Source organism: Xyrauchen texanus, chromosome 7 (genome assembly GCF_025860055.1).
Source record: "Xyrauchen texanus isolate HMW12.3.18 chromosome 7, RBS_HiC_50CHRs, whole genome shotgun sequence".
In the NCBI taxonomy this organism is placed as follows: Eukaryota; Metazoa; Chordata; class Actinopteri; order Cypriniformes; family Catostomidae; genus Xyrauchen; species Xyrauchen texanus.
The window spans coordinates 5,565,977-5,593,400 of NC_068282.1; the positions used below are offsets into that span (position 1 = coordinate 5,565,977).

General features: G+C 35.7%; 2 protein-coding genes across 2 annotated transcripts in view; one reads left to right on the forward strand and one right to left on the reverse strand.

Annotated features, from left to right (window-relative positions):
* LOC127646537 (RIPOR family member 3-like) overlaps positions 1-21,621 on the forward strand; it is a 63,794-nt gene extending 42,173 nt beyond the window's left edge. The window contains exons 3-23 of the mRNA XM_052130290.1: positions 537-686; positions 952-1,030; positions 1,223-1,246; positions 2,239-2,292; positions 2,388-2,537; positions 2,784-2,847; positions 2,943-2,986; positions 5,954-6,079; positions 8,371-8,516; positions 11,927-12,056; positions 12,368-12,580; positions 12,938-13,315; positions 13,496-13,641; positions 14,194-14,350; positions 14,570-14,699; positions 14,946-15,101; positions 18,073-18,231; positions 18,453-18,655; positions 18,797-18,880; positions 19,458-19,548; positions 20,911-21,621. Coding sequence (XP_051986250.1) covers positions 537-686; positions 952-1,030; positions 1,223-1,246; positions 2,239-2,292; positions 2,388-2,537; positions 2,784-2,847; positions 2,943-2,986; positions 5,954-6,079; positions 8,371-8,516; positions 11,927-12,056; positions 12,368-12,580; positions 12,938-13,315; positions 13,496-13,641; positions 14,194-14,350; positions 14,570-14,699; positions 14,946-15,101; positions 18,073-18,231; positions 18,453-18,655; positions 18,797-18,880; positions 19,458-19,548; positions 20,911-21,008 — 2,782 coding nt within the window. The 3' untranslated portion in view covers positions 21,009-21,621. The remainder of the gene's footprint in view (positions 1-536; positions 687-951; positions 1,031-1,222; positions 1,247-2,238; positions 2,293-2,387; positions 2,538-2,783; positions 2,848-2,942; positions 2,987-5,953; positions 6,080-8,370; positions 8,517-11,926; positions 12,057-12,367; positions 12,581-12,937; positions 13,316-13,495; positions 13,642-14,193; positions 14,351-14,569; positions 14,700-14,945; positions 15,102-18,072; positions 18,232-18,452; positions 18,656-18,796; positions 18,881-19,457; positions 19,549-20,910) is intronic.
* Positions 21,622-23,388: 1,767 nt separating this feature from the next.
* LOC127646549 (bladder cancer-associated protein-like) lies at positions 23,389-25,897 on the reverse strand. Its single transcript, XM_052130303.1, has 2 exons — positions 25,817-25,897; positions 23,389-24,356 (listed from the first exon to the last, which is right to left on the reverse strand). Exon 2 carries the CDS (start codon positions 24,234-24,236, stop codon positions 23,973-23,975), a length of 264 nt encoding a protein of 87 aa, XP_051986263.1. The 5' UTR covers positions 24,237-24,356; positions 25,817-25,897; the 3' UTR covers positions 23,389-23,972.
* Positions 25,898-27,424: the final 1,527 nt, after the last annotated feature.

Below are 27,424 nucleotides of genomic sequence, written 5' to 3' on the forward strand. Positions count from 1 at the left end.
AGGTGTTGACTTGGCCTCCAAATTCCCCAGATCTTAATCCAATTGAGCATCTATGGGATGTGCTGGACCAACAAGTCCGATCCATAGAGGCCCCACATCGCAACTTACAAGACTTAGAGGATCTGTTGCTAACGTCTTGTGCCAGATACCACAGGACACCTTCAGAGGTCTTGTGGAGTCCATGCCTCGACGGGTCAGAGCTGTTTTGGCAGCACGAGGGGAACCTACATTATATTAGGCTGGTGGTTTTAAATTAGTGGCTGATCGGTGTATATACATAAAATGCATTTAAAGGAACCAAACGTCCCGGTAAAAAGTCTCATTAATGTGACCTTAATATAACTAAATATAAACTTAATTTCTGATAGTTTTAATGAAAATCAACCCCTTGGACATTAAAATTGCCTGAATTTTAAGAAACATCTATAATCAGATTTTACATAATTATAATTATTTCTGTAATTGGCCCCCCTTTTATGTAGTAATTCAAGCATTTCTCTTCATTCTTCATCTGTCTATATTCTTTCACTCTGAAGACTTTCCTCGGCTCGTTGTTCTCTCCGCACAAAAGTCATGGCAGGGAAATCTCCCAGAATTTCCTCTTCTAGCCGGATGGGCAGTAGTGTCTGGGGTCAACAGCCTGAGCAGGTGGACAGAATCTTCCAGGCCTTGAGAAAAGGACTCAAGTATGTGTACTATTTGTTAGAATAGGAGCACTTTGCATGTTTATATATATATATATATATATATATATATATATATATATATATATATATATATATATATATAACAAGTTATCATTGATATTTTTCACAGTTTTGGGGATTTTGTTTTGAATATCTTTAGTAGTAGTAGTGAAGCTATTTGGAAAGCAAACACAAGTGTTTTGAATGATAATAACATCTTCATGCCTGATTATATATATATATATATATATATATAATTATATAGGGACTACTTGGAAAACCATCAAACAGAGCTGGACTTCCTGTCATCCCAGCAGAGAGACACAAAGAGGAACTCTAGACTGGTGAGATGTTTTCTCCTTTGATCCTGGACCAACTTAAGCTACTTTAGTCTTAATCCACTGCATTGATTTAACTGACGATTAACAATGTCTAATATCTCAGGAATTAATAAATTTTTTGTTTAACATATTAAAAAAATTATATGATTTGTCTATTTAAAGTATATAAAATATGATCTATAATTCATTCCTCAGGCATTTTTCTATGACTTGGAAAAGGTAAGTTTTCATTAACAATACTTTTATGCATATAGTTTGATAGTTTTAGTGTTGTTTACTTTAAAACGTACTGTGGTGGTACCATGGGACAATAGTATCAGATGGTACTACCCTGGTACTGTAAAACCATGGTAATATATTTGTATGGTACAACAGTTTACAAACTATATAAACCTTTATAAACGATAGTTAATTAAACATGGTATTAAAGCCAAATGTTTAACAATTTAATTCGGTCAATGATGTGAAACATATTGTTTTGTTCAAGTTATTCAAAAACACATTAAATATGCAATTCACACAAAACAATTACTTCAATACACTTCTACTGTGATGAACGTGTTTTCAATTTTTGAGATCAAAATATTTTTTTTCTTTCTGTGACTTTAAATCAATACAGTAATATGTAAATAAATAAACAAAAGTCTGATTAAAAGCTGAAATTCTTTAAAATAAAATGTTGGAATTGGTAGTTTGGAATAATTGTTTATTAATATTTCATAAAACAAAGAAGCAGTGGATCAATTTTATTTTACATTATAATTCATATTTGAAAAACTTTTGTCCACCAAATCAAAGTCAGGTGTTTGTAACTAACATGCAGAGAGCCATTAAAAATAAAGCATAAAAAAAAGCATTTATCCAAAACCATTTATCATGACTGCGTGTGAAATGTAAAAATATATTTGGATATTTTGAAATTTATGAAAATTCACATTTTGTTCAGCACAAAAGAAAACATCTTGTAATTAGTGACTCAAAAATGCATGATATTTGTAAAAATTATATTTTTTGAGACGTTAATTTATTTAAAAATGTTTTGTAGTGAATTCTATAAATATATTCTTTATGAAACCAACATGGACACAAAGTTTACATTCCTTGGAACTTGACATACATGCTTTAAACTAGGGTTTCTCATTTGTATCACCTTGGAAAACCTTATTTGTCAATCATTTAATTATGTTTTATTTTCTCCATACCAACAACAGGAGATACGAGCCTTAGAGAGATACATACGACGTCTAGAGTTTCAGATTAGTAAGGTAACACCTGAAAATATTTGTTTAATTTGGTCTTTTCAAATTGCATAGGAACAATATATCTGACTTTACTTGATGTGGTTGTGTGTTATAATCAGGTAGAGGAACTGTATGAGTCCTATTGTATCCAATGGCGACTGCGCCAGGGGGCTTTGAACATGAAGAGAGCGTTCTCCCTTTCTCCTTCTTCACGACAGTCTAGAGAGAGTTTACTGGAGCTGAATCGTAACCACAGGCACAGTCTGGAGGTAAAGCCTCTCTTGGATACAATGCGCGCACACACACACACACACACACACACACACACACACACACCCCCACCCACCTTTAAGGAGCTATTTCGATTTCTATTTATTAAGAGCATTTTAAATGTTTTTTTTTTAAATAGTCCCCCTCGAACTTGCAACAGCTAAGCTTAATCAGCAGAAAAGAGACATGAAAAAGAGACATTCAGTTCAGAAATGTCTTCAGTTAACACTCATCTGTACCTGCAGGACATGTGTACAATGGAAGGAGAACTGGAAATCCTTTTGGGAGGACTACAAATCAAAATGAAAGGTACAAAGCACCTCACATACGCAGTCATTTGAGTTTCAGAGGAATATTTGGCTCTTAATCATTCCCCTCCATCTCAATTTCTTTTTCTGAGGCAGGGTTGATAGGCTTCGCTCGGCTTTGCCCAGGAGATCAGTATGAGGTGAAGAGCTTTAATCCAAATCAACCAGTTACTGTTGTTAAACACTTTAAGGGACTGTTCACCCAAAAATGGACGTTCTGTAGTCTTTTACTCACCCTCATGTCAATCTTAACTCATATGACTCTCTGGAACTTGAAGTTCAACAGAAGTTTAGAACAACAGAAGTTTAGCAGAATGTTCTTTTCTGAGTGAATGAGAAATGGATGTTTACAAGCTCCAAAAATGACAAAAAGTACCATGAAAAAAGTCCATAATATGACTTACTCCAAGTTTTCTGAAGCCATATGATAGTTTTGTGTGATATTTTTGTGTTCCATGGAACAAAGAAAGTCATGGATTTGGAATGTCGTGAGGAATATAGTGATTAAATGATGACAGAATTTTCAGTTTTGTGTTAACATTTCCATTAATACATAAAGACGTGAAAGCATTGGACTCCAAACCAGCACCCTTAATCCAAGATTTAAAGGGATAGTTCACCCAAAAACAAAAATTATTTTTCTCAAGATCATTTACTCACCATCTTAGATGTGTATGACTTTGTTTCTTCTGCAAAATACAAACAAAGATTTTTAGAAGAATATCTCATACAATGCACGTGAATAGTGACAAGACCTTTCAAGCTCCAAAAATCACATAAAGGCAGCATAAAAATAATCCTTACGACTCCGCTGGTTAAATTCATGTCTTTTAGAAGCTATAAGATAGGAATGGTAAGAAGCGGTTTCACTTTTACATTCTGAAAGTGGTGGTGGCGTAGTGGCTAAAGCACAGGCCTGTTAATCAGAAGGTCACAGGTTCAAACCCCATGTCCACCACCATTGTGTCCTTGAGCAAGGCACTTAACTCCAGGTTGTTCCAGGGGGATTGTCCCTGTAATAATTGCACTGTAAGTCGCTTTGGATAAAAGCGTCTGCCAAATGCATAAAAAAATAAAAAAGTGAAAGTGGAGATTTATTGTAGAAAACTATTGAAATATTGCTTTATTTCTCATCCAAAGTGATTGCATCGCTTCAGAAGATATAAACTCAGCAAAAAAAGAAATGTCCCTTATTCAGGACACTGTAATTAAAGATAATTTAGTACAAATCCAAATAACATTACAGATCTTTATTGTAAAGGGTTTGAACAATGTTTTACATGCTTGTTCAATGAACCATAAACAATTAATGAACATTTTACAGACAGTAGGCAATTAAGGTCACAGTTATAAAAACATAGGACACTAAAGAGACCTTTCTACTGACTCTGAAAAACACCAAAAGAAAGCTGCCCAGGGTCCCTGCTCATCTACGTGAACGTGCCTTAGGCATGCTGCATGGAGGCATGAGGACTGTAGATGTGGCAAGGGCAATAGATTACAATGTCCGTACTGTGAGACACTAAGACAGCGCTACAGGGAGACAGGAAGGACAGCTGATCATCCTTGCAGTGGCAGACCACATGTAACAACACCTGCACAGGATCGGTACATCTGAAAATCACACCTGTAGGACAGGTACAGCATGGCAACAACTGCCCTAGATACACCAGGTATGCACAATCCCTCCATCAGTGCTCAGACTGTCTGCCATAGGCTGAGAGAGGACTGAGGGCTTATAGGCCTGTTGTAATGCAGGTCCTTACCAGACATCACCGGCAACAATGTCGCCAATGGGCACAAACCCACATTTGCTGGACCAGACAGGACTGGCAAAAAGTGCTCTTCACTGACGAGTCGCAGTTTTGTCTCACCAGGGGTGATGGTCGGACTCTCGTTTATCATCAAAGGAATGAGCGTTATGCTGAGGCCTGTACTCTGGAGTGGGATCGATTTGGAGGTGGAGGGTCCACCATGGTCTGGGGAGGTATGTCACAGTATCATCGGACTGAGCTTGTTGTCATTGCAGGCAATCCCAACGCTGTGCGTTACAGGGAAGACATCCTCTTCCCTCATGTGGTGCCCTTCCTGCAGGCTCATCCTGACATGACCCTCCAGCATGACAATGCCACCAGCTATACTGTTCATTCTGTGCATGATTTCCTGCAAGACAGGAATGTCAGTGTTCTGCCATGGCCAACGAAGAGTCCGGCTCTCAATCCCATTGAGCACGTCTGGGACCTGTTGGATCGGAGGGTGAGGGCTAGGGCCATTCCCCCAAGAAATGTCCGGGAACGTGCAAGTGGCTTGGTGGAAGAGTGGGGTAAAATCTCACATCAAGAGCTGGCAAATCTGGTGAAGAAGGAAATCTTCAGTGGAAGAAACAAAGTCACACACATCAGGGATTGCATGAAAATGAGTAACTGATCAGAGAATTTTCAATTTTGGGTAAACTATTCCTTTAACTGTTCAAACAATATTTTTCCTATTAACCAAGAAACTGTAATGCACGATGGTGCCTTTGTTAAAATATTAGGCTGAACTTACATTTCTGTAAATAAGGCCAGTTTCCAGTGACTTCATACACAATGGAATGTGGTAACTCACAATAGCACACATCCACATATAGTAGAACATGTATTTGAACACTTTAGACACAACTAAACCAACTAAATTAGACTGCTTGATGCGAATTGGTTTGATATTTTGTTGCCTAATGCAATGACATTCATGCATTGTTTTTTTTATTAAAGGAATAGTCATTTAGTCACCCTCCCTTTTCCAAACCTGTCTGACTTTCTTTGTTCTGTAGAACACAAAAAGAGATACTATGCAGAATGTTAAAGACTGACCGCTTCAGTCACCATTCACCGTCATTGTATGGAGAAAAAAAAGATACAATGAAAGTGAATGTTGACTGAGGCTAACATTTCCCTTTGTGTTGCATGGAAGAAATTAAGGTTTGAAATGACATGAGGGTGAGTAAATAATGACAGATTTTTTTGGGTGAACTATCTCTTTAGGTGTGACTTTAAGTGTCCAAAAATACATTTAGGGGCCATTATAAACATTTTACACACACACATTGAACAGCTCATTCTGTGTAGGTGTTGATCCGACTTGGCCGACAGCGATGGAGAATCAGAGGGCGGATCCAGACGGATGACAGACAGCTGTGGGATGAAGAGGAGATGGTTTTCCTCCCTCACATCCATGGGAACTTTGAGATCAAGGTGAGCTTGTTCACATATATTCACACACACATACACCTGTGCAAACACAACTTCCTGTCAAGGCCAACTGTGGGGGTGGAGATGACAGATGCTTCCAGGCCTTTTGTCCATTTATTGTTTTTTAGATCTAGATAGAGTTTAATATGATACCAGAGACCTCCCACAGACCCCAGAGAGAGAGAGAACGATGGAGATGTTTAACAGATTCTCTGAAGGTTTTTGGCAAAAGGCATGATGCTTATGAAAGGTCTCTCTGTCTAAAATTGATTTGGATAAAATGAAAATGATATATTACTTTTTATCTACCTATTATCTAGTCTCTTTTATTCAGAATAAGATTACAAATAATATACTATAATAGGATGTTTCTTCAACTTAAGGTACTTTTAGTGTATTTCTAGAATATAAAGTCATTTTTCTCACACTGAGTAACTTAATTTCTCCACTAACCATGTCTATTAACACTGTGTCATTTCTTGTACATCTCAAATTCTGTATTGTGTTTAATAGAATTCTGTGGTGGAAATAACAGTGATTGAAATGATATTTTTAACATAAAACAAAGAAACAAAAAAAACAGCCAATTGCTATGTTGTGCTAAGGCTACTTGCATAACTTTTTATGTATCCTAAATACAAACAGTTAAATCATTTTAACACGTTTTGCATAATTTGGCAAAATTACTGCTTTGTTGGAAATGACGGCCAATATAAATATTCTGCTCAAGTTATATTTACCTTGATTTTCTTCAAATATCACTTGTCTCATATTTCATCTTAAGCATGTTATTTCCTGAGACTTTTAACAGACACTTGGTAAACAAGAACACTAACGTTTATGTAAGTTTAATACAAAAGTTATTTTTTAGATGTTTTGGTGTGGTGTAAATGATGCTACACCTGTGGGACAGTCATAATTATGGAAATCATTTTCACGCAGTAAATATTGAAATAGATTGTTTATTTGACTCTTTGTTCAGATTATCATAGTTTTAAACTGTAATAATTTGTATTTTTTTGTTATGAATTTTCATTAGTACTGTCGGTCGATAATTTTTTTTTAGCACGATTAATCTCATACATTTTCAGATTTAAATGTGATTAAATCGCAGATTTTGAATGTGCTAAAATTTTGCTCTATTTATATTTATTCTCCTGCCAAAATGCACTTGTTTAAAAAAAAAAACATGTAACAATAATGTTTTATTAACATTTTCCAAACAGAGCCTTTCAAAGTATAAAGTTAAAAATGCACTAAAATTGCACCAATTTGAGTAACATTAAATGTTTCGCAAAGTCTAAGTGGGAGGATGACTAATTGAAAGAACTATGCAACCATAGGTTGCATATTCATTGTAATGCGCATTTAATCTCTTAAACTGTCATCCTACAGCAATCATGAAGCCGTATTAATGATCCGTGTCAGCGCATGAACACCAGCATCAAGCGACGCTTTTAACTCCACATGAAAAGCGCTTGCAAAAAAACGTCTCGTTCTGCCTTTTGGTGATAGTTAAGAATTGACGTGCTTCTGTGGTAATTAAATTGCACCTTACACAGGCTACAATGCACTTAATTTCTGTGACGAGTCCCATCTGGGCTTGTTTTCTACAACAAATATTGTTAAGAGGTCCATTGCCCATCATTTGATCACTGGTACGGCTGTTGCATGTGTTTTGTGGTGTGTGCGTCAGTGTAATGACACATCGCAAAGCCTCTGTCTTTTTTAGACCAGTGTATTAGCTGGTTTGGGCTTTATTAACAGTAAATGCATTAATCTCATATAAGAAATGTAATTAATTGCATGCCGTTTACACATTCACTTTGACAGCTCTAATTTTCATAAGTTAATATTGAATGTCTGGGAAAAGGCTCAAATGGTAAAATCCATACCAAAATATTTTTTTTTACCAACTCATTATTAATGAGACTTTCATAAAAACAAAAAGAGAAAAAAATGAAATCTGATTGTTTTAATTAAAATCAACCCCTGAGGCATAAAAGTGCCTGAAGTTGAAGAAACACACACATATACAATATAAAATGCAAGACTACTGTCATATCTGACAGAAAAACATAAACAACAACAAAATCTCTAAGTGCACTTTTAAAGACATTTCTTTCATTCCTAAACTTTTCGGAAGTTCACAGCATTTGCAGAATCCCTGTCTGCTGAGAGCTCACAATTATGATTCTCCTGTGTGATCAAAGTAATATTTTATTAAATAATAAGAGTTTTATATAATACCTTCAATGCAGTCATGTTACACCATGCTGTCTCTTATCCTGTAGGTAACAGAGTTCAAGGGGTTGAGCTCCATCCTGGTTGGCATGGTGACGTGTAGAAGTGCAGATTTTTTCACAGCACGACCGCAGATGATGGTTGTTGACATTACAGAACTGGGAACCATCAAGCTACAGCTGGAGGTGGTTTGGAAGTAAGTGCACATGTGTGGCGTTTAGTCATGTTCAAGAGCTTTTTTTTAGGAAAGACTTTGTCAAGGAATGTCTATACAAAAACTGACTTAAGAAATCACTGCGGTAAAATGAAAATAAAAAACTAGCCACGGTGTCACTGAAAAGGCTTTAGTGAATGTTCCGGATTCAATGCAAGTTAAGCTCAATCGACAGCATTTGTGACAATGTTGATTACCACCAAAAAAAAGTTATATAATAAATAAATAAATAATGTCATCCCTCCTTAAAAAAAAAAAAAAAAAAAAAGAGCAAAAATCTGGGTTTCTTTGAGGCACTTGCAATGGAAGTGAAAGGGGCCAATTCTTAAACATTTGAAACAAGGAGTATTTTAAAGTTTAGCGACAAGACGTAAACAACATGTGTTAACATGATTTTAATGTGATAAAATCACTTAACAGCCTTTTCTGTGTATATTTAATAGTTATATATAATTGTACAGCTTTGTTGCCATGGTGATGTGACCACAAAAATGATCACAACAACTTACAGCTCAAATAATAGACAAGTTTTAACAGAAGAATTTATGTGAGTACTTTTATAAAATGAAACGCTTCAAATAACTGTCTTTAAACCCTCCAAGATTCGCCACATTCACTTCCATTGTAAGTACCTCTCTGTAACTTCAACTTTTGCCTTTTTTTTTTTTAAAGAAAAAGTATTTTTGTGGTGATCAATATTATGCCACAAATGCTGTTGATTGAGCTCAACTTGAATGAAGCCTGGAATATTCCTTTAAGAGCATGTTTGAGGTTAGTTTAATTTTCTAACGGTTTGGCTTTGCAAGCACATAGCTTTAAAGCTGTTGAAAACTTACTTTAAGAGTGCTACTCCCAGCATATTGTAGATAATTCTCTCCATCTCTTATACACACATAAACACCCCCCCTGTAAGTAAGGCTCTGCTATCAGCTAACACACACCAGCTGTGGAAGAACAGCTGACTGCAGAGAGAGAGAGTCCATCACTATACTCCATCTCTCTCTCTCTTGCACACAGACAGATCAAATTTAATTGGTCTTTACACAGTCCAGGTGGAAAAGATTTTTCACAGCCTCTTTTTAACAGCATTGTTAATTAAACATCTCACAGCCTGTTCATCGTCTCTTTTTGCTGTTGTGTGTGACCTCATTTCCTGTGGTTCTGGTTAGTCTCTGTCAACAGTGTCACTCTTCATCAACCAGTGATGTTAAACACGAACTGCCACTCAACACATGTCTAATCAAAACCTGAAAGTTTTTATTGCCATTTATATAGTTGTTGGGTAATGATTATTAAATATAACAAAAGTGGCCATGTCAACAAGCGTTTTTTTAAAAGTACATGGTTAATAATACCAAAACAAATAAATAAATAAATCAGATTTTCTCAAATAGCACACACTTACAAGAAAACCCATGTCTTTGCCTTTCTAAATGTTGCTCAGGTTACATTTAACAGTATTTTTGGCATAATGTTGATTACTCCAAAAAAATAAAAAAAAGTGTTGATGCATTTTCAATGGAAGTGAATGGGGTCATTCTGTAAACGTAAAAATCTCACTGTTTTAAAGTAAAGCCACTAGACATTAAACATTTTACATGATTTTAGTGTGATAAAATCAGGGAATACTGGTGTTAAAGCGTTTGCAGAATACATGGTTTAGCGGCGTTGTCGTCAAATTGGAATATTGGATATAACTGTGCACAAATAAGATTAGTACGCTTTTTTCACGCTAGAATCATGTTGTTAACATGTATATTGTTTGTGTCTTGTGGCTATACTTTTGAAACTGTGTGTATTCGATGTTTATGGATTGACCCCCATTCACTTCCATTGTAAGTGCAGTACTGTAACCGGGATTTTGTTTAAAAAAAAAATAAATTTTGTGGAAGTCAAAGCTATGCAACAAATGATGTTCATTTAGCTTAACTTATATTGAACCTGAAGCTTTTTATAATGAGTTACTTCACTTGAGTGCACATTTTGAGCATAAGGTGGTAGTTTATTGTATAGTTTAAGCTTATTTCTAGGGTTGGAGTGGTGTTATGTTTAGGATTGTGGTTAATGTTGGAGGTGGGGTTACACCTAGGTTTGGCGTGAGGATAAGAATAGGAGCTAGCTTGAGCTGTAGTTAGCTCCAAACACAATTGAAATTCCTGGTTAAATCCAAACACCCATATATCCAGCAATCCAATATATTCAGCCACTTCCTTTTGAGCTGATCTTTTCATTAATTCATTTATTGTTTTGTATATCTAGGAGCGTGTCCTAATCAGTAGAGTCAGAGTTGTTATAGTTTTACATTTTGAATTTAAATTGTATTTCTTTTTCTATTTTCAGTTTTGTCCTTTTAAATTAAGTTTAGTGTTTGTTAGTTTTCACTCTGACTGTTTTTAAGTTTTCGTTTTTTCAGAAATGTTTAGTTTATTTAGTTTTACATTTTCTGTATATTTATTTATTCGTATTTTTTTCTGTAAGATAATGTGTTAAGGAATAGTTCACCCAAAAATTACTCATCCTCATCCCATCCCAGATGTGTATGAATGTCTTTCTTTTGCTGAACACAAGTGAAGATTTTTAGAAGAATTTTTCAGCTCTGTAGGTTCAAACAATTCAAGTGAATGGTGGCCAGAACGTTTATGCTGCCTTTATATGCTTTTTGGAGCTTCAAAGTAATCCATATGACTGAAAAGATCAATATTAAAGTCCTTTTTTACTATAAATCTGAAAGTGAAAGTGGAGATTTATTGAAAAACAGGACTTAAATATTGATCTTCTTTTCACCTACACCTATCACATCTCTCCTGAAGACATGGATTTAACCACTGGAGTCGTATAGATTACTTTTATGCTGCATTCATGTGCTTTTTGGACCTTTAGATTTCTGCCCACCATTCACTTGTATTGAAAGGCGCAGCAGAGCTGAAATATTCTTCTAAAACTCTTTGCTTGAGTTCTGCAGAAGAAAGGGAGAGGGCACATCTGGGATGGCATGAGGGTGAGTAAATGATGAGAGATTTTCATATTTGGGTAAACTATCCCTTTAATTAAATATGTTTAACTGCATTACATTTCTGATGGCCTTTTAATGTTATTGATAGCTCAATAAGTCATGTTGTCAACGTTTAAAATTGTATAATATACTTTGTATCAAAAACAAATTCAGAAGTGGTCAGTTTTATTTCATTTTAGTTCGTTTTGGAGTTGTGAAAATGTATTTGAGTTAGTTTCAGTTTTTCGATTATATTACGATTTTATTTTTATCACTGTTAACGAATATGTTTTCATTTAGTTTACATTTTAGTTATCGTTAACAATATTAACACTGAGTAGAGACAGCCTTTTGATGATAGCCCCTCTTTCTCTCTCTTTTTGTCTTTTTCTCCTTGCAGTCCATTTGATAGCAGTGAGGTGCGGCCCATCACAGCATCTGTCAGCCGCCAGTCGATCCACAGTAGGAAAGGATCTGTATATAGCTGGACACCTCCTAACTCACCCAGTTTCACAGAGAAATACTTTTTAGTGAGTTAAAGTACTTTATCCACACACAAGAAGCTTTAAAGGTGAAATGTGTAATTTCCCTAACGTTAAAATACTCTCTCCTATCCTAGTTAAATATGCAGAAAATGTATAAGTAAGCCATTTTAGGCTGACCTCCTAAAGTAAACACAAGTGCTACTTGTAGCACAAAAATTATACACTTCACATTTAAATACCTATAAATTGCTATAAGTTCTGTAAATATTTCTAAGATGATATATTCTTTTCTTGTCTTTCTACTGAAGAGTTTAAAAAAAACATCACATGATTCGATCCATCTCCTTGTGCTATAGTCTATGATGCGTCAGCTACAGGATGCAGATGGTTCTTTCTCCATTGGCTCTCGTGAATCCAGGGGTGTGTCTTTAATTAGCTACCTGGCTGACTCCACCCAGGCCCTCAGTCCTCCAGCCTATGAGAGGACAGGCATTCAACCGCCCACGCCCCACTTAGCTCCAGACACCAAATTACAGGACGATGATGTACTGAAGACGCCTCCAGGAGATGTATGAAATTGTGTGATTTTTCTTTTTTTTAACTAGTTTTTTAAAGCCTTTACATTTAGTGGTCAATGGAGAAAGATAGCAAAGGTAAAAATTCTGGCATTATTTACTCACCTTCACTTTGCACCAAACCTGTTAGACCTTCTCTCTTCCATGAAATACAAAAGGTGACTTTTTCAAAAGTCTTCACAGTGTTTATTTGCCATATAATGACTTTTTGAATTGAATAGTGACTTGTTTTTGTCGAGCACCAAAAAGTACTAAAAAGCACCATAAAACCACAGTTCGAGTAATCTGTAAGCCTGTATACCCATGTAGAAATCCAGGAGTAATTCATATTCTTTCCCATCATAACCCTAGGCAGAAGAGAGCGTGGAATGGCCTTCAGAGACAGAGACACCTTCCCCCAGTTCTGCAGGAAGCAAGAGAGACTCCATATTCCTTTTTCACCGTTACAGCACACCTGACATCTTGCGGCAGAATGGAGAGGTGACCACAAGCACAGGTGAGGGAGAGGTAGTGAGAACAACTGAAGAGGATACCTCATTCAATCAGGGACTTGAAGGGAGATTCCCAGTGAAAGACAGAGGATTGAACAGAGCCCAGAGGAGAGCTGTGATGAAGAGAGTTACTTCACTGCTAGAGGATATGCATGCAGCACTGCAGGAGATGAGCAATGCAGAGACTGAGTTAAAGAAACTAGATCTGCAGATACGGCAACTACATGAGGTCTTGAAGGTAAGATAGATGGATTGATGGACGGACGGTCGGACAGACAGACAGACAGATGTATAGATAGAGAGCTACTGTAGACAGACAGGCAGACATAGATAGATGTGGTCAGTACTGCAGTGCAGCTCACTAGGTTTTTAACAGGGCTTCTTCTTCCTTCTCATTTTGTATCTTTGCTCATGTTAGAAGGACCTTGAGCCTCCTCAGATGCCTTCATGTGAAACACTAGCAGTAGAGGAAGAGGAAGTGCTGGGCAGTTTCGATTTCCTCTCTACTGATTTTAATGAGGATCAAACCTCATGCATGGGTAGCGTCCGACAAAGGAACAATAGGTAAGCCAGCAAAACTTTGACTAGACAGTTATTCTCACTATAACATAAACTTGCTTACAAAATGGCAAATGCATTAGTCAAATAAATAGATATTGACCATTAGCTGTGATCTGACCATATAAATCAATAAATGCAAAATAGCTGCATGTATGGAAACACTAGTTGCTGCATTGCATCATAGATGAAGGCTCATTTTGCCCCCTTGTGGACGGAATTAGGTACGTTATCATGAAATGTTCATGCTCACATTTATTTGTAAACTTGCAGACAAAGAGCTCATGCCATGTCTATCCACATGCAAATATTAAATGTAATTAACGTTCTAAAATATTGAAATATCACATTGTATAATTGTTCTTAACAAAGATATCATGGTATTGCACATATAATATATATCTTAAATTAAAAATATACTTGATTATTGTACAAGGTACAGTGTTGTGTTGATAATAAATATGGAAATACAGCATCCAGTAGTATAATGAAAATGTAACTGAGTGTGTATTCTGTAGCTGTAAAGGTAAATAAAAGTACAATTTGCATTTGTTTCAGGATTGGTTCATTCCATGAGAACACCTCAGAAGACATCGAGAGAGGACAAAACCAACAGAGAGGAGACAATGCATTGAAGGCATTACTCAGTACAGGGGTCTACAGTCTGGATCAAGCTCTAGAAACTCACCTTAGTATATGCACTATTTTGTTGAGGGTGAGAAATTTGTCACTTTCAATTAGTGTCAATCAAGCAGACAAAATTCAATGTCTATTTTTAATTTACTGGTCTATATCACTGTGAAACAAATACAAACAGTGGTCCCAAACTTTTTCCATATGGCGTTTCATTGGACAATTAAATATCAAACTACATTTATTGTAGAAAGTAGACATTCATGCAATACATTCAGTGCTCATGTTTTTTACCTCCCAGGCTCTGAAGTGTTCTGACTCTGATCTTGTGCATAAAGAGATCATGGAGGAGCTTTCACGTCAAGTTGATGTGCTGGACAAAATCAGTACTCTGTCACAGAGGACGACAGATGAGATTTCAGCGAACGAGTGTAAGTATCACAACAGCCTCAGCCTTGAATAAGTAGACCTAAGAAATGTAAGATCTAAGTGCTACGAAATCTCTGCTTTGGTTCTAATCATTGAGGTGAATGAATTGCTAATAACTACTATTCTTTTAAAATGAGAACTTGATGATAGATTTATAAAAATGGTAACTGGTCACAGACTGTATATTGTGGTAATATGAAGCAGTGCGTATGCATACCTATTAATCATGTGGCATGCATGTGTTTCAGTGTTGTGTGGAGCTCCTAAGAGGATTGCAATATTTTGGAAGGAGTGCAGTGAGAGTGACACGCTTTTCTGCTGCTCCACCGATGACTTTCTCAGGACACTGCGCAAACATTACATACACAAAGTCAAAGCCAAACAGCCTGGACAGCCAGATGCAGGTATGGATATTCTATTCTGTTCTGTTCTATTCTTCAAGATTTCATTCTGAAATTACTGAAATAATCAAAGAATTTCTAAAGGGTATTATGTTCTATGTCTATTATGCCTTATTTTTCCTTCAGAATTTTATTCTTGGACTAATAAGCCTCAGTCTAATAAATTGTCAATTATTTTTATTTTATTTTGTTCTTTCAGAATTTCTTTCACAGACTACTGAAATAATATAACAATTTGTATGGGATATTTCTATTCTCATCTCTTCTATTATTCCTTCAAAATTTTATTCTCAAACTATTAAATCATAATGTACAATTTTTTATATTTCTATGATATTCTATTTTATTTAATTGTTCCTTCAGAATATCATCAATAAACTGCAATTAAAGGATATTTCTATTCTATTCTATTAAAGTTCATTCAGAACGTATTCAGACACCTTCATTTTTTCACAGTTTGTTATGTTGCAGCCTTATGATAAAATGCTTTAAATTATTATTATTTTCACATCAATCTAGCCCTAAATCCAGATTGGAACTTGTCTAAGATATTTGTTCTGAGTTAAACACTTCAGCTGAGATAAAACTACTTTCTCCAAAATCTTTGGAAAGACTTGGCTGCTTGGAGATCGGCTGATAATTCTTCAGATCCAAAGGATCTAAACTTGGCTTCTTCAAAAGAGGCTGAACAATTGCTTACTTAAAGCAGAGAGGAACCGCACCATCAACAAAGCTACTATTGATGGTAGACATGATGCTAGGGCTAATGATATCGACCATCTGCTTGAGAAGGTGCACAGAAACAACATCACAGGGGCAAGTAGAAGGCTTCAGATGAGAAATAAACTTTTTTACTTCTTCGAGAGACACACAAGGTGCAACTGATCAAAACTCTCATCACTAACAGTCACCATCACCGGATCAGTCTGACAGCACGAGTAGCATTGTCTAACCTCTAACTTATGCATCCAAAATATTTGGACACACAGAGTTAAACACAGTAACAGCTCATCAGGACCTGCCTTAAAAGAGGGAGACTCCATAAATGACATAAAGGAGGAGGCTAAAAAGCATCTGTGAAAGCTGTAGATGAAGTGTTCAGTCTAGACCAGTAAGCAGAAGGCTGATAGCTAGATGATCCTCAGTTCAAAGTGACATTAAAATCACAGGCATATGATCAGACAAACAGTAATTACCAATATCAACATTACAAATTTGAAGACCTTGAGATAATTCCAGATCCAACATGTGATCCTGCTCATGCACAGAGTTCAATAACTCAAGCATCATTAATTGGGCTTCAAAACTTAAGTGAAACTGATAGTTTACAGACAGTAAAAGCAAACACAACTTTTATAACATCATTATTGGATATATAATTTTGGAGATAATAAAATTATTTAAAAAAGCACTTCATGACCCCTTTAAAACTCAGTATAACATTTTCTTAAGGATAATCCTATTCAGATTTATTCTTCCCTTTAAAACCATTTGTGAATGATACCTATTTCTATTCTATACAGTACAGACTTCTGAAATAATATAACATTTTGTAATGGATTTACCCTATTATATTATATATTATACAATAATTCTATTCTCAAACTATTAAAACTCATTTGACAACTGCTTAATCACAATCTTAAAAGTTAAAGATATTTCTATTGTATATTATTGGTCTTTAAGTAAATCATTCTCAAATGACTAAAACTCAGTATAGATTATAAGGATATTTCAATTGTGATTTATTCTTACTTTATAACAACTTGTGAAGGATAAATAATTATATTCTATTGTGTTTTATTTTATTGTTCCTTCAGAATTCCATTAACAAACTACTGAAATAATGTAACATTTTGTTAGAGATATTTCTATTCTATTCTGATCTATTCCATTGCTCCAGAAATCTATTTTCTCAAATTATTAAAACTCATTTAGGGTGCCTGAGTAGCTCAGCGAGTATTGATGCTGACTACCACCCCTGGAGGAGCAAGTTCAAATCCAGGGCATGCTGAGTGAATCCACCCAGGTCTCCTAAGCAACCAAATTGGCCCGGTTGCTAGGGAGGGTAGAGTCACATGGGTTAACCTCCTCATGGTCACTATAATGTGGTTCTTGCTCTCGGTGGGGCATGTAGTGAGTTGTGTGTGTGGATGCCGCGGAGAATAGCGTGAAGCCTCCACATGCGCTATGTCTCCGTGGTAACATGCTCAACAAGCCATGTGAATAAGATTCGTGGATTGACGGTGTCAGACGTGGAGGCAACATAATTTACAACCTAATTTACAAACTGCTAAATCTTACAATTAACAGACTACTGAAATATTGTAACATTTTGTAAGGGATTTACTCTATTCTATTCTACTCTATTGTTCCATAATTTATTCTCAAACTATTCAAATAATTTACAAAATTTACTAAATCTCAGTCTAACAATTTAAATATATTTCTATTCTATTTTATTGGTCCTTAAGAATGTCATTAACATACTGTACTTTTAAAACTCAATAAAACTTTTTGTTAAGGATATTTCTATTCGAATCTATTCGTCCCTTAAAATAATTGGTAAAGGATATTCTATTGTTCCTTCAGAAGTCAATTTACAGAAAACTGAAATTAAGTCACTTTTTGTAAGGGATATTTTATTTTTGTTTATTCTGTTGTTCCTACATTTTATTTATAAACTATTAATACTCAGTGTAACAATTTAATTATATTCCTGATATTATCTTCTATTTAATTCAACTTTGCTTATCCTTCAGAATGTCATAAACAAACTGCTGAATCTCAGTCTAACAATTTGTTAAGGAATTTGTCTATTCTGTTCCATTCTATTATTCAATAGGAATGTGAACTGAAACTCAATATAACTGTTTGTTAAGAATATTTCTTTTGTAATCTATTCTTTCTTGAAGGATAAATATTTCTATTCTATTGTTGCTTACTGATGCCACTGTTTTGTTCTTTCCTGTAGTGTTTGGTCAGTTGCTGCATCAGGTTCAGTCCAGTTGCATGATGGTATCAGTGACTCAGTGCACTACAGACAGAGTCACTGTGTTTCAGCTGTTAGTCTACCTCAACAGATGGAGTATAACTGACTTTGGAGAGCATATCTCTATCCTCTCTAAAGAAGGTAACCTCACACACTTTCAAAATATACCCACCCTAGGATTACACATACAAACTTCAGAGCAACTTTCTCTGACATACAGTACTTTTAGATTTCTCTCCTCCATTTGGTTGTGAGTTCACTGGTTTCTCCCAGTTTGCTTTAACCAATCAATAATCCGAAAAGCTTCCCAACAGATCTCGTAAAGAGACTCCCCCTGTGTTTCTGTGACTGGTTTACTGCAGTGTATCTGATAGCCTGTCTGGAAAGTCCCAAGAGGAGACGTGCCCTGAAGAAGCTGAAAGGGAAACGGATCTCTGAGCTGCAGCCAACGGGACACACACTTCATCTGTTGGCCAAACTACAAACAGACGCTAATCACAAGGTGGCCTCTGCAGTCACTTCCTGTCTCAACAGAGCCTCTCGATCCAAATCCTTCAGGGCAAAGGTAAAGAAAATACAAGTCTAAGGGGCTGTTCACACCAATCACATTTTTACATCCGTTTTCCAATGTTTTTCCTATGTAGACGTGCGCTAGATGGCCATGGCTGAGCTTTCTGTGTGATCTAGTCATGTGTATGTTTTATAGGCAGTGGTTCACTACACAGATCTGTTGAAAAACAGCAAAACACAAGTGCAACATGAAGCCTGTTTGGCTCTCAAATGTCTGAAGGTAAGTTTTATACACTGTAAAATGAGCTCACCTCCAATCCTCTATGATATTCTGGTCTCTAAATATGGCTCAGGTCTCTCTTTCAGTGCAAGTCTATGGGGTTTTTACACCCGTTTTATTTTCCACCATTGGAACATCTGTGATGAACGTTTAGAAATGTAAAAACACACCTCTCCTCAATAAGCGGCACAATTTGAGATATCATTCTTGTTGATATCATTTGATTTGGGTAAAGTAATCAGTTTTCTATTATTTTGAACTATGTCATACTTTTCAGTATTGAATTGATTATAAGTACAGGGAACACTGCTACAACCGCTAGTTGTCAAATTTGTTTTACTCCAGTGAACATTTTTATTGTAGGTTTACTTTTAAAAGTCAATTTTTGACTGGCCACATACCTCAAAGTCTTGGCTACAAAAAACCTTATGAACATTTTCACCGTTCTTGCCCAGATATAAAGATACAGTTCATTGAACACACATTGATCTTTTGTGACAACTTGCCCCAAAAGCAGGGCATTTGTCTCCTGATATAACTGCTTTAGATGAAGTGGTTTGTGATGTGCATTTCTCAGGCCTCAGAGAGTGCAGAGCAGGTGGCCGAGCTGTGGCGTTCATCAGATGAAGACCTGAGGAACGCCGCACGGGAGACCATACTGTCCTTTGGTAACTGACAATTAAGCTGTTCCTACAATTTCACTGTATCTTTAAGACAACTTTACATATAGAGTCCTTTTAAATTAGCTAATGCAGATAGCTCAACTTACAGTATTTGGACACTTAAGCTACAATAAAAATGTCTGAATGTCATTGGATTATTTAAAAAAACCTAACATACTTCTTTTGTGAAATGTTGTTTGGAAAGTGTGCTTGTGCTATCATGCTTTAACCCTTCCGTGGTCTTTACGATCAAGTCCCTACTTTGAACCTAGAGGGTCAAATTGATCCTTTTTAATGTTCAATTTCAAAAGCTTGTAATAAAGGCTCTGTTTGCTCTCTCTACCTTTGATTTTATATCGTTCGTCTAGGTGCCAGCTAACACTAGGCACTATATCACAATATACAAATCTGAGAGGCAGGGGAGCCCCAACTCCACCCATAGACAGGGATGGATTACTGACCGGGCCAATGGGGCCAGTGCCAGGGGCCCTTGACTACCAGGGGGCCCTTCACTGCCCGGGGGTGCCCTGGGCTTTAAGGATGCACGATCTAGTTTGGTGACCCGCCCCCTGCATTTTGCGCATGCACACACACAACACATTAAGTACATAAACACAGACTCGCACAAACTCTCATTGACCACAGACACCAATGCAAACACAAAAATAAAGTTCAGCAAAAACAAGTATTATAAACAAATCAATGTTTGATGATACTTAATATTGATGATAAAATGTTAAACCTCATTGCAAACCTGAGGTTCTGAGCTTTCTAATGACACCAAGATCTCATTTATAGTCCATTCATAGGCCGAGGTATTGTACAAAACATGGGAAAAGGGTGGGGCTTCCAAAAAACGGGCAGAGTCACAAACCATGTTGGGGCACCCCCTGGTTTTCAGATCTGTATGTTGTGATAGAAGAATTTTTTATTTTTTTTGTGTTTGCTGTCATCTAGTGGAATAGAGTTGGAGCAAACAGGGCCTTTATTACAAGCTTTTGAAAGTGAACATAAACAGGGTCAATTTGACACAGTGTGGAGACTTTTTTTTGTAGCTTTGTGTATAAATACATTAATAAAAAATTGCATTGTCAGGTTCAGATCACCTCTGTGGAGGATGTCATGAAGTTTTAAGCTGAAAACTTATTTAATTCATTTAAATCAGTGTTAAAAAAAGAACAAGAAAGGATTAAATGAAATGCCACTTGGTTTGAGATTTTGTTCTCTAATGCAATTTTTAATATGTGGCTTAAGTGCTACTGTTGTTTTTGTTGGCATATATTTAAAATTGAAAACTAACTCATCCCTGTCCTAAATACAATGCAAACATTTTCAGTCATTTTTCTGTTGTTTTTGTTCCATTGTTAGGTAAGAAAGGCCATATGGCATTTCAGCGTATGGACCAGATCTATGAGCTACAAGAGGAGGTCTATAAGAACTTGGAAACAGAAATCACAATCTTATAGAAACACCAGAAACTCATTTGACTTTATCTGATTGGATGGTGCTCAGGCTGGTTTTGATTAAACACATTCCATATGTGTGCTTGTACGTATATTACCTGGTATTTAATATGCATTTTAAGAATTATTTACATTTTGTGTTATTTTAACTGAAGTGAAATATTTATGAATAAACTGTTCTATATTATATATGTATGATATATAGCATAAAATGTATTAACAATACATGTAAATATCAGCTCTTAGAGTTGCTCATTAATTAAAGCAACAACTAATCTGTTTTGATGGCTGTTTAGTTATAATTTCAACCTATGCGAGGTCCAAAAAATTAATCGGTCATGACTATAAACCTCTATATCCTACCATTTTGATCAATTTGCATAATATTTCCTTTTACATTTCCAAGGAGTCCAATTCATGTTCTGTTTTTGTGCATCTAACAAGTATGTGAATCAAACACACGTTTGTTGTGAAACCATAGTGATAATACAGGAAAATGAAAACTATGGGAATAAAAATCATAATTTTGTGGTTATGGTTTTACTATACAAATAACATAGTTAAATTATGGTAACTGGGGTCAAACCATGGCTTTACTATATGCAACCATGATAGTTCCATGTTTTTTGTTTGTTTTTCTTTGTGTGGAAACATTGTTTTACTATAGTAATAACCATGAACGGTAACAATGTTTTTGGCAGAAACCATGGTTTTTGTACAGTACACTGTATCTATTTATTTATATATATCTAAACCATGGTTTAACTATGGATTAACCATGGCTAATATTGTGGTTGCTATGGTTTTACCATAGTATTTGTAGTAAAACCATAAACAAAAAATTATGATTGAAAGTTTTCATTTTCCTGTGTTATTACTATGGATGTACTATGAATATCAAGGTTAAAATATGGTTACTGCAGTAAAAACATAGTACATTTATGTGAGGGAATGGAAACAATTTCAGAAAATAAAATCCAGCCCTGTCATCTGTACCTTCGTCCCTTATGAAAATGAAATATGGTTTTACTACATGAAACATATTTTATCCATGATATTTGTGGTAATACAGGAAAACAAAAGTCAAGCATACTTCCATAGGTACTATGGTTATATGGTTTCTATAGGTTTACTATAGTGAAAACATGGTTCATTTTCATCAGGGCATTTCTTTTTACTACATGGTGTAGTTAAACTGTATATGGTCTAACCGTGTGCTTTGTTTTGTTTTTCCTGCTAGTAATATGGTTTCACTACGAATATAGTATAGTTATTGTAAAGTTTGTTTTTACGGTTCCAATTAAAATACCATAATTGAACTAGGGTTACTGTAGTAAAACCATGGTTAATTTTCATTAGGGATGGACAAAGGTATTGCGAGGGAATGCTAAACTATATCAGCAAATTTAATCATCTCTTTAATCATTAATAAAACAGCCAATGGTTTTAGACTTCCTAATAAAGAATATTACAATAATTTATGAAATTACAGCCATGCTGAAAAATTCGACTTAATGACACAGACAACAGGTTTGAATGTCTGAAATGGTCTTTTCTCACAAATGCAACTTTAAATAGATTTATGGGTAGTTCACATGAAATTTTCAGCAATGTCCCAAATTTTGACATGTTATAATGAATCTAAAACCATTAAAAAAACAAGCAGTATGAATGAGCTCATATTGAGAGACTACATGAACTGTTTGTATTTTTCAGGACTATTAAAGGGATAGTTCACACAAAAATGAAAAATCTCATCATTTACTCTCTAATACCATCCCAGATTTGTGACTTACTTGCTTCTGCAAACACAAATATTTTTTGAAGAATATCTCAGCTCTGTAGGTTCATAAAATGTAAGTGAACTCCAGTTGTTAAATCTATACCTTCAGAAGCAATATGATAGGTACAGGTGATAAACAGATCAATATTAAGCCCTTTCTTTTACTATAAATCTCCACTTTCTTTTGTTTTTGGTGATTCACATTTTTCACACCACCTACTGGGCAGGAAGGAAATTTTTTAGTAAAAAAAGTACTTACATTTTTATCTGTTTCTTAGCCACACCTATCATATCACTTCTGAAGATATGGATTTAACCACTGGAGTCTTATGTATTACTTTTATGCTGCATTTATGTGCTTTTTTTTTTTAGCTTTAAAATGTTGGTACCCACTCACTTGCATTGTATGAACCTTCAGAGCTGAGATATTCTTCTAAAAATCTTCACTTGTGTTTTGCAGAAGAAAGAAATTCATTCACATCTGGGATGGCATGAGCGTTAGTAAATGATGAATTTTCATTTTTGGGTGAACTATCCCTTTAAGTAAACTTGAAAAAAAAATGATATTCCTTTCAGCACCTAAAATATTCAGTTCTAAAATCTTGACATTGAATGCAAAAAAAATAAGCACATATTTGGATCTAAATGTGGATTAATGATTCAACCACATTGATTGCTTAGATCATTAGAAACTTTAATTAAAAGTTGTGACAGCATTTGAGCTAATTCAGCAGTGCAGAAACAAGAGGCCATCAGGGACTATGATGCACTCCACACCTTTAGCTCAACTTTAATTCACCTCTATCCTCTTAACACTTGTATTAATACTGATTATTGACACACGAACAAAAACCCAAAAATCACAATATACAAACTCTGACACGCGCACACATTATCATCTACCCTTCAGAAAAAATTCAGCATCCAGAAATTAAAAGAGTGTGCACCGAACACAATGAGAAAGGAACCCTAGAGGTAACCCATGCAAGCGTCAAGACTCCTTAACCAAAGGCAAGATGCCCATGTGCCATGGGGAACAGATCCGAGTCAGGGAACAAGGGCAGTTCATTATGGGTTACAGCGTAGGTACAAAGAACTGAAACGTCCCAGCATTTATGGTGGGTTTTGGATTCACAGTCCGGATTGAGATTACCCAGGGTCTGTGTATAAGTGCCATTGGACTTCTAGGTGCCCACAATGTTGGGGTCGTGTGCTGAGGCTGGCAGTGGAGAGTCGTGGCAGTGATACAGAAAGCAGTTTCCCCAGCAGCTGTAGCAGATGAGAAACAGCGCCGCCAGGAAGACTAAGGCACAAATGGTACATGGCTTCCTCTCCAACAGGAAGCTGATCAGGTAGAAGCCCATGAACATGGAGTGGCTGAACCACAGGGCCGGATTCAACGGTTTAGGGATCAAGAGAACCGGGAGTAACCACTGGAGGCAGTACATTGCGTCTGAGGTGTGGGGTGGCCTAGAATGAACTCAGATATCCGACGTGACACTACACACTGACAAATCCCTTGTGTATCTGCAAGGGATTAGATTTGATATCCAAATACCGGGCGAGGCCTTTGGAAAAGGAAAGAAAACAAATGAATACATACAGATAGATCATTTATAGGCAAAGAAATTCAAGCTCTCACATTCAAAGAAAGTCAAAGGCTATACTCATAGTCAAAACCATAGAAGGCATCGAGGTGTGTATTTAAAAAAAGCAACACTGTATTTTGGGAAATTGTGCAACATAAAGCCATTTTTAGTTTGTGGCCTTGAGTTCTAGATGACGAGACATGGAGCTAATACGACAGCCAGTGTAACTTCCATCTATGTAAATACATGTTGGACTAGTTAACCCTTGTGCGACCTTGGGGACATTTTTGTCTTTTTCATAATTTTGGCTGTTAATAACAATGCATACATTTTTGCCAAAGGTGTGTGTTTTTGGGGGAATTTTGATATTTCAACCTCAGTTCCTATAATACATCTATAATAAACTATTTTGTAGTGTACACAAAAATAGTTACACTCAGGAACTTAAGGACTAAAATGTCCCCATTGAAACCCATTAAAACTGCAATATTTGATCTCAGTGCCATTAAAGCATAAAATATTGTATTCTACGATAGTATGCTTTCATCCCCGAGCCCTGGCACCATTTTTTGCCTATGGAGCAAATACATGCTTTTTTCCTATTTTCTGTTTTATAGTGCACTGCAGGCCAATTGAATAAAAGATGCAGCTAAAATTAAAGGAAAAGTATGTGTGTATTGAGAAATTTGTGTGTGTAAAAAACAACATTTGCATTATGCAAACAAACTGACATTTAAAGGGTTAAAATCCTGAAAATTAATATTTGGTAGATATGATCAGGATTGATGTTAGTTAAACAATCTAATCTAACAATTTAAAGTGGAAAATAATATGAAAATACAATATTATAATGCCAGTTTTTTGACGAAGACATTTTTTTTGTCCTCTTAAGGACCTCTGAGTACCTTTTTTAAATTGACGCAAAATGATTAAATAAGTTAAACACTCAAAGCAGTGTTAAATGTTTTATAAACTAACATTACCAGCTCATATGTGAACTAAGCATTATAAATGTTTGCCAAGTGTAATTATTTTATTTATTTTTTAAACTCAAACATATAGCGATCTAATAAACATGATAAATTGACACATGTTAGGAGAATAACAAAAGCTTCACATTATTTGTGGCAATACCGTTCACACAAATAAACTACTTAAGATGTACACATTTGATATTCAGTGTGATGTAATAGTGCATTGTGAATATGATCAATATTCCAGGTTGTGTGTTTTTAATTTCCCCCTCAAAAAAGTAGAAGAATGAAAAACACAGTAATGTTAGCTTGATGGCTAACCGGATATCTAGCATGCGTTAGCATGTGGCTACTTGTTAACAGCGAAATAAACCGTCTAATCAGAAATTTGGAAATATACGAGTGTTTAAATATTAAATGAACGAGCTTGAAAACACGAAAAGGCACAAAGAACAATATTCAGACCTGCCATTCTTAAAAGTCAATCTTGATCTCGCATGTACACCGCCGCCATTGCTTTATTTTTGGTGATTGCGTAGATTTGTGCAACTCCAAGGTCCCGTTGTGTCTCGCGAGTGCCTGATCATAATTCTAAAACTTTTCTTCTCAGAAATGTACCAAAACGTGTAGGCTAAATTATCAAAGATGTGTGGTCTGTGAGGTGGTTTATTAAATATCTGTATTCGCTTACAAAAAGTACTGTGATGGTAATAACTTGATCCTTTGAAATGTTATTTGGATCATTGACAGATAAGGTTAACCGAGGTGGCAATTAAAAATGTAGTTTAACCCTTGTGCGTCAATTTAAAAAAGTTACTTAGAGGACAAAAATGCACACGTCAAAAAACTGCCATAATAATATTATATATTAATATTTTCCACTCGATCATAACTACCAAATATTAATACGTTTTAAGGATTTTAACTCTTTAAATGCCAGTTTGTTTACATAATGCTACTGTAGTTTTCACACACACACACACACACACACACACACACACACACACACACACACACACACACACACACACACACACGTAGTGTTTCCATGTTTTATGGGGACTTTCCATAGACATAATGGTTTTTATACTGCACAAACTTTATATTCTATCCCCTAAACCTAACCCTACCCCTAAACCTAACCCTCACAGAAAACTTTCTGCATTTTTACATTTTCAAAAAACATAATTTAGTATGATTTATAAGCTGTTTTCCTCATGGGGACCGACAAAATGTCCCCACAAGGTCAAAAATTTCAGGTTTTACTATCCTTATGGGGACATTTTGGTCCCCACAAAGTGATAAATACACGCTCACACACACACACACACACACACACACACACACACACACACACACACACACACACACACACACACACACACACACACACACACACACACACACACACATTGGTGCAGCTATCATTATGAGAACTTTCCATAGACATAATGGTTTTTAAACTGTACGAAGTATAGATTATATCCCCTAACCCTCACAAAAAACGTTCTGCATTGTTACATTTTCAATAAAACATTGTTAAGTATGTTTTTTTTAAGCAAAGAAAAAATAAACTACCCGTATAGCATAATACTTGTACTTACAGTTTGTAACCTAAAATAATGTCCTCGTAAACCATTTAAACCTGCCCACACACACACACACACACACACACACACACACACGCACACACACACATTTCTCAGTACACACATACAAATCACACTCTGACATCCATACCAACACAATTTTATCTGCATCATTTATTCAATTGGCCTACAGTGCTCTATAATACAGCAAAAAGAAAATAGGAGAAAAGCATGTATTTGCTCCATAGGCTAAACATGAGAAAAATTGCACCATTTAGTGGAAAATCCAAAAATTTAATTTTTTTAAGCCAGCGCTCCGGAATGAAAGCACAATATCATAGAATTCATGATTTCATGCTTTACAGTTTTTCTCGATTGCAAACACACAAAAATGTATAGTGTAAGCCATCCTTACGAAACCATTTTGCCAATTCGCAGAAAGACCATGTACCCCAGTCTAAAAACACTACTCCTTTTGACACAT